This window comes from Lissotriton vulgaris, chromosome 6 (genome assembly GCF_964263255.1).
Source record: "Lissotriton vulgaris chromosome 6, aLisVul1.2, whole genome shotgun sequence".
Classification (NCBI taxonomy): Eukaryota; Metazoa; Chordata; class Amphibia; order Caudata; family Salamandridae; genus Lissotriton; species Lissotriton vulgaris.
Genome location: NC_141694.1, coordinates 255,873,669 through 255,892,297, shown reverse-complemented (window position 1 = coordinate 255,892,297; position 18,629 = coordinate 255,873,669). Strand labels below are relative to the sequence as shown.

The following is an 18,629-nucleotide window of genomic DNA, read 5'->3' as shown; positions in this document are numbered from 1 at the left end:
TCTCCCACCGCAAACTAGCCACTAGACTCCACAACACCGGTATCCGCAGAAAAGCCCTGGACTGAATATGCTCATTTCTCACAGACAGAACTCAGCGAGTCAGAGTCCTGCCCTACCTCTCAGAACCTACAGAGACCAGATGTGGAGTGCCCCAGGGATAATGACTCAGCCCCACCCTCTTCAACATCTACATGGCCCCCTCGCAACCATCGTCAAAAACCACGGGTTCAACGCCTACGCCGATGACAGCCAGCTCATCCTCTCCCTCACCAATTAACCCGAAATCTTCCTGCACAGCTTCCATGAAGGGATGAAAGCCGCCTGTAAATGAACTCCGAGAAAACAGAAGTACTCATCCTTGGCTCCAGCGCCTCTGCATGGGAACGACACTTGGTGGCCGTACCCGCCCTTGGAAACCCTCCACCCCCACCCGACCCCGACAGACCACACACGAAACCTCAGCATCATACTTGACTTATCGCTCATGATGAACCACCAGATCAACACAGTATCCTCGGCCTGCTTCAGTACTCCTCGCATACTCCAAAAAACATTCAGATAGATCTCACTTGAATCCAGAAAAACTGTCACATATCCCCTAATCAGTAGTAGATTAAACTATGGCAATGCCCTTTATGCCGGAATCAACAAGAAACTCCTCCGGAAAACTCCAGACCGTCCAGAACGATGCAGCCAGACGGATCCTAGACATCCCCTGTCACAAACACCTCCACGATCTCCTCTGGCTCCCCATCAAAAGAAGAATAACCTTCAAGTTCCTCACTCATGCATACAATGCACTCCACAACATCAGACCAGCAAACCAAAACAACTACCTCTCGTTCCACGCACCCAAGAGACACCTCTGATCAGCTGACCTCTCTCTGGCCATCATCCCACCCATCTACAAGACCAGAACAGGAGGAAAGTCCTTCTCCTACCTCACAGCCAAGGCCTGGAATGCCCTTCCTTCCCACCTACGGCAAGTGCCTACACTGCCCCAGTTCAGGAAAGACCTCAAGACCTGGCTCTTTGGATGACCCCAGCACTCAAAGGATCTGCCTCCCCCCACCCCATCTTTGCCTTGAAACCCTTGCGGGCGAGTAGCTGCGCTTTACAATTCCCTGATTGATTGAGTCAGAATACGTCAGATACGTACTAAAGATAACTTGTGCTCACCGACTGATAGACACACTCAAACAGTAACACAATTAATACACCATAAAAAGATTCCACACAGGTTTAGAAAAATATCTTTCTATAATTATGACCAAAGCAACATGGATACTTCCAACTATGCATATTAAAAGACAGAACTAGTTATCCTGAATGAAACAAAGATACAACGTTATCCCCATAAATGCCTGAAGGACATACAGTATTTAAAAGAATGCAGTTGCCTCTCAAACTTTATGGTTATAGTCACATCCAATGCATCAAATAAACATCAATCTTAGTAGCACCTTCACTTCTATCAGGTGTTTTTTATGGTCACTTTGTGAGTGCAAATACAGTGATCCCCGCTCAGGGGATCGACAAAGTAACTCTTGGAGAGTCTGGGAATAAAGTAAACAACATCCAGGTAGGTCAGTCTCCGGAGGCGGTCACACGCCTGCCTCTGGGTCCTCCACAGAGAGGTCACCCCAGAAAGCAGAAAGAGAAATGCTTCAATGCTTTGGCGAGGCAAGGGCCCTTCATGGCCACTCAAACTTGTACCCTTCACTGAAAACTCAGAATGCAGAAAGAGAAATGCATCAAAGCTCTGGCAAGTTAGGGGCCCTTTGTGGCCGTTCGGCATGCACTCTTCACTAAAAACAGGTCCGCCCGCAAAGGAGCACTGGGCGGCACCTCCCACGGCCCTTGTTAGCCACACAGTACCTTAGTGATGGCCAGGCTCAGGTAGTTTGTGACAACATGTAGGGTCTTTGGGCCTTGGAAGTGGGGATGGCGCTGTCATCTTGACACGTGCTGATCCAGGGGGCAGGGCTTGGCGGAAAAAGTCTTGTGTGTCTGGCCCAACCAGTGTTGCTGGACAAACCGTCAAGAATGATCCTTGTCCCTTTTGACTGCCTGACTCGGGAGCCATAGAGTTCCACGGTAGAACAAAGGGATGGAGGTCTTTCCTGACGTGGAGACCTCTAGACTAGAAGGTAAGCCAACAAGCGCTTGAAGAACACTTGATGGGGGGCACAATGGATGGTAGCAGGCCAGCGCATCAAGGCAGGTTGCAAAGTGGTAGTCCCTCCTGCAGCCTAGCAGTCTGTAGGCCAACACAGCAAAGCAGTTAGCAAAATGGTCCCTCCTGGCAGCACAGCAGTCCTCCAGCAATGTCTAAAGATGTGGGGTCAGAGCCCCATTACTTACACTTAAAAATGCCTTTGATTTAGGCAGTGACTTCAAAGAAATCCTCAGAAGTGCACAACAATCCCTTTCAGCCCAGTCGTGGCTCCAGTCGATCAGCAGAGGATAAATCAGCCCTTTGTGTGAAGGCAGGACACAACATATTCAAATATAAGTGTGAACCACCGCTCCCTCTCCCTGCCCAGGAAGACTATCAGTATGCAGATGAATGCAGATGTATCCGATTGTCACACTCAGCCATTCCTGTGTTGTGGCTGTCTGGAGAAAATGCACAAAGTGAACCAGCCACCAGGCCAGATGTGTTTTGGAGACAGGCTGCAAAGCACAAAAAGTTATAAGCACAGAGAAATTCTTACTTTCTAAAAGTGGCATTTCTAAAATAGTAATATGAAATCCAAATTCCCCAGTAAGTAGGATTTATCACTACCATTCTAAACGTACCAAACATGGCAACACCACTCTTTTCTGATCAGAAATTCCCCCCTAAAAATATATAAAGGAATTCACAATTCTAGCTTATGAGACAAGTTTGAAAGGCTACGTCTGTTGAAGGAAGAATTAGGGCTGCAGCCCACTAGTAGCATTTAAAGTACAGGCCCTGAGTATATGGTATACCACTTTACAAGGAACTTACAAGTAAATCAAATATGCCAAACAGGTGTAAATCAACCATACCATGTTTAGGGGAGGGAACACATGCACTTTAGCATATGTTAGCAATAGTAAAGTGCCCAGTGTTCTAAAGCCAACAAAAAGAGTCAGAAAAAAGGGAAGAGGAAATCAAAATGTGTGGGGATAGATAACCCTTAGTTTCTATATATTAATAATCTGCCTGAGGACACAAATCTACTGTGTTCCCTTCAAATGTAAAGTTACTTCTGTAATTATGGTCACTGGCTTGCTACAAGAAGGAGCAGCTTGAGCAGGGAACAATGCATCACAGGCTGTGCTTCTAGGAACTCAGCCGGATGGCACAGTATGCACAGCTGCACAGGGCCATCACTGTACACACAACTTACTGTGGAACAGGCCCTGTCGCATTCAGCACAGCCGAAGGCATAGAAAGTACCGCAGATAATTCTTAGAAAAGCTGGCATGCTACTCTTGCTCTATCTGTGTTTTTTGTTAGCTAAGATTGGCAAAAACCTCTACACAATAGTGAAAATCACTGGCACTCCCAATTATTGTTTGTAGCTGTTTCTGAAGTAAATAACTACAATTGAATTGGCATAGATAAAGGTTTTACAAATATACTTACAATAGAATTCCCTTGGTTGTCATAAATGTGTATTTCTCCATTTGCCATCCCAAAAAGCAAGATTTTACTATCTGGAGACCAGGCTACATGGCAAAGCTGAATACCTTTCAGCTCTTTTCCCCAAATTCGATTCCCTGTTGAAAACATTAACAACATCATGTGCATTAGTGAAACAGCTGGTAATGAATTAATAAAATATAAATAATTCAATGTAATTCACTACTTAGCCATTCAACAAAACCTGAAAAGTTGTATTTACATGGTGGCTTATGAGGATGTAGAGTCACAATATGGCTTAGGCGATACAAAAGCAGGCTTCTGGATTTGAAAGTTACCATCAGCAGTGCTACACAACCCATTATGAAAGCCTTTACCATAGGCCTTTATTTTACATGGGCATATACAACTGCATTGGTGTTCCAAGTCCTGGAATTGCAGACACTGCAGAATAGGTAAACCCGGGATGCAGATTTAGCACAGCATTCGGAGTCAAACCTTGAGGGTGCCCTTAGAAATGTAAAGACAGCGAGAGAATTGGAGTTAATGCACCATATTTGCACTTTAATTTCCCATTTTGGACACGTTTTTCACCTGGAAATTTCATTTGTGGTTGGCTGTGGAAAAGTCTGTCGGAAAACACTAGGAGGGTTACATTTCCACTGGATTTGTAATTCCGGATTTGGCCAGTGACTGTTACTATCTGAATTCAGAATTCTACAGAACACAGAATCAGGGCCATGTGAGAGAAAACGAGAGCCTTATTCACAAAGCTTTTGCTTTAAAGTGTGAACTTTGTTCCCATAGGAGTGATCCTCTATTTGGACAAATGTGTTAATGGGATTCACAAAGGATGTCAACAATTCTGTTTGGCAGTCAGATATTTGTAAAATATATGCATACAGATTTTCCAAGTAAAAATAATCTGCATGTAGAACTGCAGCACACGAAATGAGTTACTTACATGTAACTCCAGTTCTCCAGCATTGGTATCTTTCAAATATCCATATGCTCGAATCATTCCTCGTCATCAAGCTGGGAATCGCAGATATATTTTAAACAAAAGTAAACAGTGTTAGTGTGGCCATAGGCTTCAACAACAGTGTTTGTTTAGTAGCACATCATCCTAATTTGAAACAATCTGAACCTTATTTAGCCAATGAGATGGAAATGCTGAGCTCTCCTATTCCCGCCTAGAGGCTACCACAGTTCAGATTTCATATCACAATTCTGAAAAGTACTTATGATAGAAGTGAACCTCTGACCAGGGAGGAGAAAGGGAGGAGAAAGGGTTGCATGTGAATATATGAAAGATACCAACTCTGGAGAACTGGAGTTACAAGTAAGTAACTAATTTCTTTTCTAGCAAAGGATCTTTTATATATTCACATGCTTAAATCAAAATAAAAAGTAGTACATTACATTTGAATGAAGCGTGAAGCAGGCTTGCCCTATTGAAATAGGTTCTGTAGAACTCCATGTCTCACGGCAGAGTCCGCTACCGCATTCATAATGAGGCAGCAATGCCGGTGAAGGTATGCCAGCTTTTCACCTAGGCTGCTTAGCAAATGCCCTGATAAGAGGTTTCAGCATAGAGTGTCGTTGTTGAGGCCATGCTTCTGGTAGAAGGTGCCGTCGACCCGCACTTCAGTGAACGCTTAGCTTTATAGTGGCAAAAAGTGAGACAGGCAGACAGCCAACGTATAATGCCTTGCTTTGATAATGAGGAGCTCTTCCTGGATGGCTGAATGAGACAAATACTGAACGTAAGAATTTAAGTTCCTAGTTTTGACCATGTACTTATTACTCTTCAGTTCTGGATCCAGTCGTGTCTGGGCTCCCACCATGTTTAAGGTCTGCAGTGACAGTCGCAAACCTCGTTGAAGCTTCTGAAAATATTCATAAGTTAAATGCTGCTTTGTATGTATAAAACTGGTGATGTAGGTAGTGAGAACTGACTTATTTCCTATACCAATGCTAAAATATTTGTCTCAATTACAAGAGCAAGCCTACAAAAATGAAAAACAGTCCACGATCAGAAATGTAAAATAGACCCTGAGGGGCGTGGAGAGACCGCATTGAGGGTATGGGTACTCAAATTTCTACACTTCAACCTCATCACATTAAATCATGGTGCAGCCCATGTTGGTAGGGACGGCATGGTATGTGTCGCAGAAACCCATTGGTATGCACCCATCTTTTCCGCCATAGCCCAGACCTATAGTCTGTTATGAAATGTTGGGAAATGAATTAAAGCCAGCTCCACTGGCTTTAACCCAATTTTGGGCCACTTCTTCCGGATCCAGATGCCAAAATGTAATTTCTATGTCCTGATTATTGTGTAAGTGTGTTCTCAGGATAGGTAGAAATGAACAGTTGTGCACCGAGCACTCCTATTTTATTCAAAGTTTTGACTAAATCTGACCTAATGTTATGATCTGTGTGCAGCAACTGATTGAGTATACCCAGGTACTCTACAAAGTAACATGCAAATGTGGCTGGCCAACAGAAGTTAGCACAGGCTCAGTTGCGCACAACTCTATTAAATTCTATTGATCAAACCTTTTTTATAAACGTTTCAACACATATTTTTATTCATATGTTTTTTGTTATTCAATCAAACTTTTTCAACACAACATTCTGTATTTAAACATTTACACATGAATTTTCATTTGCTGAATAAAGACAAATAAATTTATACATTTGAAAACAACATTAAATTTCTTGAATGTATCAAAATCCGCCCAATGCATTTCGGGACAAAAGTAGGGTCCCTTCGTCAGGGGCAATGCTGAAAAATAACATGTACAGGCACATCAGTCTCTATGCATATAATACATATGGTTCATTACTCTTATGTATTTCCACCACCAAAGTAAAAAAATTCACCCACAGTGCATAAACCAATAGATACACCTTAACCCTAAAGAGCATGTATGGACTACTTACATACACATAGAGTAACTCTATATTCTTCGAGCCGCGTTTCTCCTGGGTCCAAAAACAACTAGAAAAACAATGTAAACACTATTCACGCTTACCGCCAGCATAAACTTCGAGTGAAGACTTTGACCACAATCAATTCACCCAATGTTTGGTTGCATACCTGCATATACTTCAGTAATACGCGTGTCGTCAAACCTTCCTCGTATATAACGTGATCCTCATTCAATATCTGTCTGCAACACACAGGGATAAAGCACTAAGTATACTGTTTGTTTCCGCATGAAACCATAGCTAAATACATCGCGCTCTACCTAACCTTACCATTTATGTTCCAATACGCCGCTCTCCAAAACAATCCGCCAGGTACTCTTCCAAAGCTCGGAATCTCCCGCGTTTGCAATGCCAGCGCCATTGCCTGATTAAATTGCCATAACCTGCCTCCCTATTGGTTAAACTGCGGAAATTCTCCACCAATCAGAGACAACGAACTAAACCTAGTCGTCTACGTCACACGTTGTCAAGGCGACCGGACTCTGAAGACACATTGTTTATCAGCCTAGATTTACTACAAGCTTCGAGCGAAAATATCAATAAATAATTGTTAGCAAATATTAAACAAGTGAGTTCACTGCCCGAAGACATGTATAAAAAAAGCCTCATCACTAGATAAGCCACCGACGTGCGAAACACGCGGAGCTTAAAACCATCGATCACATTGAAATCAAAAAGCTTTATTAAACCCAAGCATGACACGCGATCATCACTTTCTGTAGTCACTGCCAAAGAGCTCTATCCACCATACCAAGTAACAAGAAATAAATAAACAGTGAGGAAAGAAAGAAATGTGTAGTGAAAAAACATAAACCAACGTTATGCATATGCTTAGATGACGAGACAGTATCAGAGATTTTTGTTGTTAAAAAAACTTAATTATAAACCATGGTATATACACCCTTCAATTGATTCAATATGTGACATTAGCAACACATTTATGATAGTCATCACAAAAAACTGCTCAGCTCAATCCGGTCATTTAATCCCCCAGGGGTCAGTGTCCCCAACATTTTTATCCAGAATGATTCTCTCTGCAGTAATTTCTTATTCCTGTCACTACCCTCGCTCAGTGTTACAATTTCAAGAATAGTGAATCTTAGTTGGGCTATAGTGTGCTTTTTTTCCAACCAGTGTGTTGCTAAGGATGATGTCATGGATTTGTTTCGTATTCTGCTTTTATGTTCTGAAATACGAATTTTCAACTTCCGCTCAGTTTTCCCAACATATAAAAGTCTGCAAGGACATTTAATGGTGTAAATAACCTGGTTGTTGTTACAATCTCCCTCGTATTTCAACTTGATGGTCCTTCCAGATTGAGGATGTGTAATCACATTACCAACCATTACATTGTTGCAATGCACACAGTTTGTACATCTCCTCATCCCTTTGTAATCCTTCTTTTTTTCAATCTCTGCATGTTTCAACAATTCTTTCAGGTTTTTGGACCGAGTATAGGCAAACAAAGGCTTGTCGCTAAAGCTGTTGTTGAAATCATTTTCTTGCTGGAGAAGTTCCCATCTTTGGTGTATGATGTTTTTGAGTTTTTGTGAGTTGACTGAGTATTTTGAAACAAACACATTACGTCTCTGTGCTTCTTTTTGTTTTTGTATTAGTAAGTCAGGCCGGTTTTTCTCAATTGCTTTGCTTTGTGCTGTATCCAGTATATCCATGGGATAGCCTCTTTTTATGTAGTTTTCCTTGTATTCCTTGATATACTCAATACATTCATTTTGTCCTGTGACTATTCTCCTGATCCTCAAAAATTGAGAGTATGGAAGATTCTTCAATAAATTCGGAGGATGAAAGCTCTGAAAAAGCAACATGCTGTTCTTATCAGTCGGTTTGCGGTACAAGGAGGTATTAATCCTTTCTCCATCCAATTCTACCATTACATCTAAATATGCTATTTTTGATCTACTCACAGTGTGTGTCACTTGAATGCGTGGATTCCTTGAGTTTAATGATGCAATGTTCTGATGTAATTGTGCTTCTGTACCAGACCATATTAAAAAAATATCGTCAATGAAACGACAAAAAAATTCCAGATGTTCTGTCCATTCTTTGTGAGCAAAGACATGTTCTTGCTCGAATTTTGCCATGAAGGTATTAGCAAATACTGGAGCCCCAGTAAAACCCATTGACGTTCCATTCAACTGCATGTAGAATCTTTCGGCCCATTGGAAATAGCTGTTTGTCAAGCAGAATTGTGTTAACTCTAGTAAGAACACTGGATTGATTTCCATTTCTGGATGTTGCAATAACATCCACTCTTCAGCTTCCAGTCCGTCCGTGTGTCCAATCGAAGTGTACAAAGATACGACATCTATAGTGCATAGAATGTATTCTTTGTCTGCTTGTAAACTGACCGATGTCAACTTCACTAAGAAATCAGTTGTATCCTGTATGTATGTATGCCATTTTTGGATGAGTGGTTGCAAAAAATAATCAATTATTTGCCCAGCCGGTTCAAAAATTGAGTTACAACCTGCCACTATTGGTCGAAATGGTGGATCTACCAGCGACTTATGCACTTTTGGCAACATATAAATCTTAGGTTTGCTTGGATTTTGTATCATGAGAAACTTTGCCATGTTTGGTGTAATCCAGTCTTCATCAATTGCTTTGTTTATCAGAGATTGTAATATCTTTTGGATTTCACTTGTGGGATCTCTTTGTAACAGTAAATAGGTGTTAGTGTCATTCACGTGTTCCTCCACTTTTCGCTGATAGAACACAGTATCCATGAGTACCAACGCACCCCCTTTATCCGCTTTCTGAAATGTCAACTCTGTCTTTCTAGATAATTGAACCAATATGCTTCTTTCCAGTCTACTCAAGTTATTAGGTGTTTTTCTATTTTGTCTGTAGTTCAATTTCTTCAAATCCTTTGTTACCAATGCTTCAAAAAGATCAAGTGTCTTGTGTGAAGTGGGCGCCTCAAATGTACTTTTTGGTCGAAAAACTTCTACTTTTTTTTCTCCTTGGGTATCATCTGTGGGAACTACATTATCGAAAAAATTCCTCAGTCTCAAGATTCTCATAAACTTATAGAAAGCAACTTCATCTTCAAATTTGGAGCCCATATAAGTAGGAACAAACGTAATGCCTTTATTGAGGACTCTTTCTTCATGTCTGGTCAAAGAGTATTCTGAAATGTTTATTACGAGGGTTTCCCCTGGCTCCGTAGTCCTTTTTTCAGTTGTTTTTCCTTCTCTTTTTCTTTGTCCTCTCCTTGTTTTTTTGTTTGTTCTTGTTCTGGCGGACGATCTATTTCCACGACCTCGGTTAAAAAAGACACCTGTGGGCTTGATGTACTTGCTTTTTCCGTTTGAGTTATGTTTGATAACTGTGTTGTTTTTATCGGTGCTCGAGATGAGTCTATATCACGGTCTGTGGCTAAACTTTCTTCGGATGAGGTTGTTGTTGGTCGTCGAGTAAAGCGTCTCTGGGCATACACCTCTGCCCAGGTGTATGCCTCATTCAACTTATAGTCGATTGTATCCCTCTTAAATTTTCTTAGTTTAGTCTCCTGCAACTCTTTACCATATTCATCCAATTTGATGTTGAGATCACTCAAGAATCTCCCAAGTTCTTCTTCTGTCATACGTTCAGAGAGATCAGATTTAATGGCAAAAATTTCAGTTTTAAGTTCATCAATAGTTTTTGCTAATTCTTCAATAATGAGAAGGATTAAATCCAACGAGCATTTATTTAATATTTGGTACCATTTCTCCATAAATTGAGAATTGTTCTTCAAGCGATATAGCATAGGTTTAATTGATAGCCTGAGTCCCCTCGGGATTCGTTTAACCTTATGGTATTGAACCAAAGTGGAAGCATGTAATCTCTGATTGAGTTCACGTCGAGATGCAAATTCTAGTTGTTTCAATTGATGTCCTATGGATGTGCTGTGTGCCTGTAGATTCGTGACTTCACTGATTAAGCCATATACTTCAGCAGCTTGTTCTGCTGTATATCCTCTTGTTGTTGCTCTATTTTCCGTTAGAGAAGCTATTGCATCAAAAGACATTTTGAACTGATTGTGGTGACTGAGGGTGCTCTGGAGCTAAGGTGGGTAACGTGAAGAAATGAACAGTTGTGCACCGAGCACTCCTATTTTATTCAAAGTTTTGACTAAATCTGACCTAATGTTATGATCTGTGTGCAGCAACTGATTGAGTATACCCAGGTACTCTACAAAGTAACATGCAAATGTGGCTGGCCAACAGAAGTTAGCACAGGCTCAGTTGCGCACAACTCTATTAAATTCTATTGATCAAACCTTTTTTATAAACGTTTCAACACATATTTTTATTCATATGTTTTTTGTTATTCAATCAAACTTTTTCAACACAACATTCTGTATTTATACATTTACACATGAATTTTCATTTGCTGAATAAAGACAAATAAATTTATACATTTGAAAACAACATTAAATTTCTTGAATGTATCAAAATCCGCCCAATGCATTTCGGGACATAGAGTAACTCTATATTCTTCGAGCCGCGTTTCTCCTGGGTCCAAAAACAACTAGAAAAACAATGTAAACACTATTCACGCTTACCGCCAGCATAAACTTCGAGTGAAGACTTTGACCACAATCAATTCACCCAATGTTTGGTTGCATACCTGCATATACTTCAGTAATACGCGTGTCGTCAAACCTTCCTCGTATATAACGTGATCCTCATTCAATATCTGTCTGCAACACACAGGGATAAAGCACTAAGTATACTGTTTGTTTCCGCATGAAACCATAGCTAAATACATCGCGCTCTACCTAACCTTACCATTTATGTTCCAATACGCCGCTCTCCAAAACAATCCGCCAGGTACTCTTCCAAAGCTCGGAATCTCCCGCGTTTGCAATGCCAGCGCCATTGCCTGATTAAATTGCCATAACCTGCCTCCCTATTGGTTAAACTGCGGAAATTCTCCACCAATCAGAGACAACGAACTAAACCTAGTTATAGGTAGAAGCATACCCAGTGCCCATGCCAATACCATTACAGTAGCTAAGCACCTACTCAGAAATTTTATCCTGGGTTCAGAGTACTGTACCAGACAAAGTGCCAGCAGTATTACAGGCTTTTACAAGGTGTTAGAAATTGGTCAGTATTTCCATTGTGCATATTACCCAGAGTCAGCTGTAAAAGTGGAAAGGAGCAATGGTAACCTTAATAATAAGATAGCTACAATATGCTCAAAGACCCAGTTTAAATGTCCTGATGCTCTGCCATTAGCGTTAACCATCCTTCAGAGTGATCTCCTCTCAAAAGACCAAACTGAACCCATATAAAATTGTCATGTGCCAACCCATGATGCTGTCCTCAAACCCCCTCCAATTTCAACTGCTTAGTTGGATTTAAAGTTGATAATGATGCAGTTCCACAACATTATCTCTACAGATTCCACTCTCAGGTTCTAGCAACCTTACCAGAGTGTCCAAAAGGAGCCTGCCACGCCCATCAGCCCAGTGACACAGTGTACACCAGAGGAAGACTGCACTGAGATCTTGCAGGTATGGGCCCTATCAGATCCTGCCCCTCACCAACACACCTGTCAAATTCCATGATCTGGCGACATGAGTCCACTAAACCCACTGCAAACGAGCTACTTTCCATAGACATAGTGCTGTTCTTGCTAATGCTTCTGGACATTTGCCTGGCCGGGAGCCCCTGCTGGAACTGTTCCTATTGTGGACCCTTGGTGGGCTAGATTCTTCATGTCACCTTCTCTGCCTGCTCCACAACATCCTTGTGATCCTGCCCCCATCCAGATACCAGATTCTTCTGTGGGTCTGGCCTGCTATCTTTGCAGCTGCTCTGAGAATCTGGTTGTTAGTGGGATACAATCTTGCTGAAGAATAGGGAACTGTAGTGAACCTTTCTCTTGTTCGGAGCCTACAAGGGTGTTGATGTTGGAAAAGTAGAGACAGACAATACATTCTTCCTCCCTCTGGATCTGCACACACATGCCTGTTGATGTGGGGGATAGCATTCCTTTGATCAGAGTACCCATCAGTTATAATGACACCTGTCTTCACCTTTTATATTATGGCCAAAAGCTGCCAACGTGTGCTAACATCTCCTCCACTCCTACCCAGGCCTTGAAAAGTTAAAAAATCTTATTAACTGGAACATGTCAGATGTGATTCTTTGTGTGAATAATCTTATAATGATTGAGCAAGGATTGATTTGCGAGCACCTTTGTCGGACATGGTAAATATTATTTAACAGAAGAGAAAAAACCTTTTGAACCACCTCCTTTTGAGTACTAATTTCTTCACAGGCTGTTGTTTTATAAATGCCACCAGCAAGAGGATCATGTTGATTTTAATTGTGGGTCAACCCTTGGTTGCCCTTAGATTGGACTGACATGTGTTATCCAGGATACATTGTTCCTCCAGGAGATACTTTGATGATCATATTTTAGAATGAAGGAGGAGTAGGCAGGAAAGTTCAACCAGCGCTAAATTCTTTTCTGCCTTAACTCTTATGTACAGATTGACAGAGAATTAAATAAGAAGAAATCAATAGATCTTAGAAGATATTGCTAAATATACCAATACTGTCACAACCCCCTCTTGCGCCCTCTCAGTCACAATCCCTTCCTGTGCCCCTTGTATAGTGGTCTAGCATGCAGGGCTCATGTTGTATTACCCCTGTGGCACTTTATGGCACGCTATGATACTATGACTGATGTTTCCTAAGACCCGTAATTATATTTCGGTTGAATCCCTGCAAGCATCCCCCAGAACTTGTGAACCAATAGATTATCTTGCACCTGCTGATACTAGGGCCTTGGTGTGGTTTTCCATTGAATCCCTGCATGCAACCCCCAGAATCCCATGAGCCAATGGCAAGCCTTCTCCCACTGTTACTGGGGCCTTGGTTTTGTTTTCCATTATGCACGTTAGAGCAAAAATAATACATTTGTTTCCAATTATTAGGTTCCGGTCATCAAGTGGCACCTGCCCATTCTGCAAGGTCAAAGCGAGTGTACTAACACGTTTTTTCTTCAAGGGATTGGACCTTCAAGAGGGTATATGAACTACGCACAATCCTGAGTCATTGCTTGGCCTCGCTCCCTATGGAACAAGCTTCACCCTTCCCACTCACCTGAAGAATCCGTCCAGGAACTGAAAAGCTCTCCAGTCTCCTTCAAGTCCATGTGAACCGTGGTTCCAGCTCCCTTGACTTCTTCCTCCTCTCTCCCTCCGGACCCACGTGACTCCCCGAGTCAAATCCTCAAGAATGTCTCATCAGAGGCTCAGGCTCTCAGATTTTCTCGCACAAGAGTGAACCAAAGTGAAAAGAGCATAAGCGAGCCTCTGAGGGGAGGTGGGTGGGTTGCATGTGAATCTATGAAAGATACCGATACTGGAGAACCACAGATTACAGGTAAGTAACTAATGTTCTTCTCCAGTATTGGGGTATCTTTCATAGATTCATATGTCTGAATAAGAGTAGAAAGCAGTACATCCAGATAATGCTCGTAAAATTCTACTTGTAACATAACCATATGTAGAAGAAACATTATGCAGTCACATACATAGAAGTTCCATGATATATATATATATATATATGAAAAAACCGAACGCCCCTCCAGTAGGAAAGGAGAAGAGGCCACTCAGGGGAACTTCAGGAGCCGTTTATTAAGGACAGCGAGGCAAGATGCATTTCGGCGTTGTAGCCTTCCTCAGTTGCCGCTGCTATCACGTGTTGACCCCACCCACGTCTTAAAAGTGTCCTGAACCACCCTCATTGGAAGGTGAGTAGTTCCGCCCCCAAGTCCCATGTTGATACATCCATAGTGGCTCAGATGAGACTTTAACTCCCAGAAGCCATCACTCCTGGAGAGTATAACTCGGGGAAGGAAAACAATGCGCAGGGTCAAGGCGCAGTAATGAAATGGAGTTTTCACGCTTTAAATGAAGTCCAACAAACTCCCTCGGGTCCCCTTTACAGTCCAAACACCATGTGCAATGCAGCCGGGTCTTGAGCCAAAAATACAGTGATTTCGACTCCTCGTCACATTACGAGCTGCCGCTGGCAGTAGTCCATGACTGACCTTGCACTCGAGGCGGGCAGAAGTAGTTCCGATATCACGGAGGAATATATATATATATATATAATATTATATATATTTTATCACACAAGGTTGCCCAAAAGAGAGAAGCCAGCCAGCAGTACAATGATCTGTTTTATTTCGGCGGTGGGCTTGCAAACAGATAGCCAGGCACAGGTTCGAGTTCAAAAGTCAATTGCACAAAGCTGTAACCAGACGCGTTTCGGGGAAGGAAACACCCCTTCTTCTGTGGTAGCTTGCATGAAACTGGATGGCGGAAATCACGCACCTTTTGTATATTTAGTTCCTGCCCTCGTGGGCGTGGCCCGCAAGGCCACCTGGATCTTGTAGTGCGTGAAAATTAAACCCCAAGTGAGTCCATCATCATAATCGTATTCAATGTTTTAGTCTCCAAGTGGGTAGAGTCCGAGACCTGCGTTAGCATATCCGTCCCGCTTTGTGGCCCACGCCACAGATACTGCCCCTGTTAAACAGAGATCGCGTGGTGAAGATCTCACAGGCCCACGCTCCAGTGGTGAGCTTCTCTCGCGGCAAGACACGCCGCTCAATATTTTATCACACAAGGTTGCCCAAAAGAGAGAAGCCAGCCAGCAGTACAATGATCTGTTTTATTTCGGCGGTGAGCTTGCAAACAGATAGCCAGGCACAGGTTCGAGTTCAAAAGTCAATTGCACAAAGCTGTAACCAGACGCGTTTCGGGGAAGGAAACACCCCTTCTTCTGTGGTAGCTTGCATGAAACTGGATGGCGGAAATCACGCACCTTTTGTATATTTAGTTCCTGCCCTCGTGGGCGTGGCCCGCAAGGCCACCTGGATCTTGTAGTGCGTGAAAATTAAACCCCAAGTGAGTCCATCATCATAATCGTATTCAATGTTTTAGTCTCCAAGTGGGTAGAGTCCGAGACCTGCGTTAGCATATCCGTCCCGCTTTGTGGCCCACGCCACAGATACTGCCCCTGTTAAACAGAGATCGCGTGGTGAAGATCTCACAGGCCCACGCTCCAGTGGTGAGCTTCTCTCGCGGCAAGACACGCCGCTCAATATTTTATCACACAAGGTTGCCCAAAAGAGAGAAGCCAGCCAGCAGTACAATGATCTGTTTTATTTCGGCGGTGAGCTTGCAAACAGATAGCCAGGCACAGGTTCGAGTTCAAAAGTCAATTGCACAAAGCTGTAACCAGACGCGTTTCGGGGAAGGAAACACCCCTTCTTCTGTGGTAGCTTGCATGAAACTGGATGGCGGAAATCACGCACCTTTTGTATATTTAGTTCCTGCCCTCGTGGGCGTGGCCCGCAAGGCCACCTGGATCTTGTAGTGCGTGAAAATTAAACCCCAAGTGAGTCCATCATCATAATCGTATTCAATGTTTTAGTCTCCAAGTGGGTAGAGTCCGAGACCTGCGTTAGCATATCCGTCCCGCTTTGTGGCCCACGCCACAGATACTGCCCCTGTTAAACAGAGATCGCGTGGTGAAGATCTCACAGGCCCACGCTCCAGTGGTGAGCTTCTCTCGCGGCAAGACACGCCGCTCAATATTTTATCACACAAGGTTGCCCAAAAGAGAGAAGCCAGCCAGCAGTACAATGATCTGTTTTATTTCGGCGGTGAGCTTGCAAACAGATAGCCAGGCACAGGTTCGAGTTCAAAAGTCAATTGCACAAAGCTGTAACCAGACGCGTTTCGGGGAAGGAAACACCCCTTCTTCTGTGGTAGCCTGCATGAAACTGGATGGCGGAAATCACGCACCTTTTGTATATTTAGTTCCTGCCCTCGTGGGCGTGGCCCGCAAGGCCACCTGGATCTTGTAGTGCGTGAAAATTAAACCCCAAGTGAGTCCATCATCATAATCGTATTCAATGTTTTAGTCTCCAAGTGGGTAGAGTCCGAGACCTGCGTTAGCATATCCGTCCCGCTTTGTGGCCCACGCCACAGATACTGCCCCTGTTAAACAGAGATCGCGTGGTGAAGATCTCACAGGCCCACGCTCCAGTGGTGAGCTTCTCTCGCGGCAAGACACGCCGCTCAATATTTTATCACACAAGGTTGCCCAAAAGAGAGAAGCCAGCCAGCAGTACAATGATCTGTTTTATTTCGGCGGTGAGCTTGCAAACAGATAGCCAGGCACAGGTTCGAGTTCAAAAGTCAATTGCACAAAGCTGTAACCAGACGCGTTTCGGGGAAGGAAACACCCCTTCTTCTGTGGTAGCTTGCATGAAACTGGATGGCGGAAATCACGCACCTTTTGTATATTTAGTTCCTGCCCTCGTGGGCGTGGCCCGCAAGGCCACCTGGATCTTGTAGTGCGTGAAAATTAAACCCCAAGTGAGTCCATCATCATAATCGTATTCAATGTTTTAGTCTCCAAGTGGGTAGAGTCCGAGACCTGCGTTAGCATATCCGTCCCGCTTTGTGGCCCACGCCACAGATACTGCCCCTGTTAAACAGAGATCGCGTGGTGAAGATCTCACAGGCCCACGCTCCAGTGGTGAGCTTCTCTCGCGGCAAGACACGCCGCTCAATATTTTATCACACAAGGTTGCCCAAAAGAGAGAAGCCAGCCAGCAGTACAATGATCTGTTTTATTTCGGCGGTGAGCTTGCAAACAGATAGCCAGGCACAGGTTCGAGTTCAAAAGTCAATTGCACAAAGCTGTAACCAGACGCGTTTCGGGGAAGGAAACACCCCTTCTTCTGTGGTAGCTTGCATGAAACTGGATGGCGGAAATCACGCACCTTTTGTATATTTAGTTCCTGCCCTCGTGGGCGTGGCCCGCAAGGCCACCTGGATCTTGTAGTGCGTGAAAATTAAACCCCAAGTGAGTCCATCATCATAATCGTATTCAATGTTTTAGTCTCCAAGTGGGTAGAGTCCGAGACCTGCGTTAGCATATCCGTCCCGCTTTGTGGCCCACGCCACAGATACTGCCCCTGTTAAACAGAGATCGCGTGGTGAAGATCTCACAGGCCCACGCTCCAGTGGTGAGCTTCTCTCGCGGCAAGACACGCCGCTCAATATTTTATCACACAAGGTTGCCCAAAAGAGAGAAGCCAGCCAGCAGTACAATGATCTGTTTTATTTCGGCGGTGAGCTTGCAAACAGATAGCCAGGCACAGGTTCGAGTTCAAAAGTCAATTGCACAAAGCTGTAACCAGACGCGTTTCGGGGAAGGAAACACCCCTTCTTCTGTGGTAGCTTGCATGAAACTGGATGGCGGAAATCACGCACCTTTTGTATATTTAGTTCCTGCCCTCGTGGGCGTGGCCCGCAAGGCCACCTGGATCTTGTAGTGCGTGAAAATTAAACCCCAAGTGAGTCCATCATCATAATCGTATTCAATGTTTTAGTCTCCAAGTGGGTAGACACACACACACGTATATATATAAATATAGTGCAATGTTTATATAAATAATAAGCATAACTGATATGTATCTGAGAAATAGTAAAGAGGAGGAGGGAAGAACAGAGGCTCACCTTATTTAAAAAGATTACTGAGAACCGCTTGTCCCACAGACGAATCTGCATTACTGACAGCTTCCAAACAGTAGTGCTTGGTAAAGGTGTGCCTGCTGGACCATGTTGCAGCTCTGCAGATTTGATGAAGAGGAACACCAGCAAAAAGAGCAGTAGAGGAGGAGATTGCTCTCGTAGAATGTGCTCTTGGAGTGGTTTGTAATGGTCTTCCTGCTTGCAGTTGACAGAAACAAATTGCAGCAGCAATCCAAGGAGCTATTGTTTGTTTGGAAATTGGGTGTCCCTGGCGTATCCTTCCATAGGCCACAATAGATGGTCAGATTTATGGATTGAAGAAGTCCGTCGTTAACATTCGGAAGGATAACTTTTTAAAATATTTGAGGGATCGAAGATCCAGAATGGGGCGCCATTCTCCCAATTTTTTCTTTATCAGGAAAAATCTTGAAT

General features: G+C 43.3%; 1 protein-coding gene across 1 annotated transcript in view; it reads right to left on the bottom strand.

Annotated features, from left to right (window-relative positions):
- Nucleotides 1-18,629, bottom strand: part of WDR35 (WD repeat domain 35) — a 531,383-nt gene that overhangs the window by 466,507 nt on the left and 46,247 nt on the right. The window contains exon 6 of the mRNA XM_086926288.1: nucleotides 3,620-3,753. Within this exon, the coding sequence (XP_086782414.1) occupies nucleotides 3,620-3,753 (134 nt within the window). The remainder of the gene's footprint in view (nucleotides 1-3,619; nucleotides 3,754-18,629) is intronic.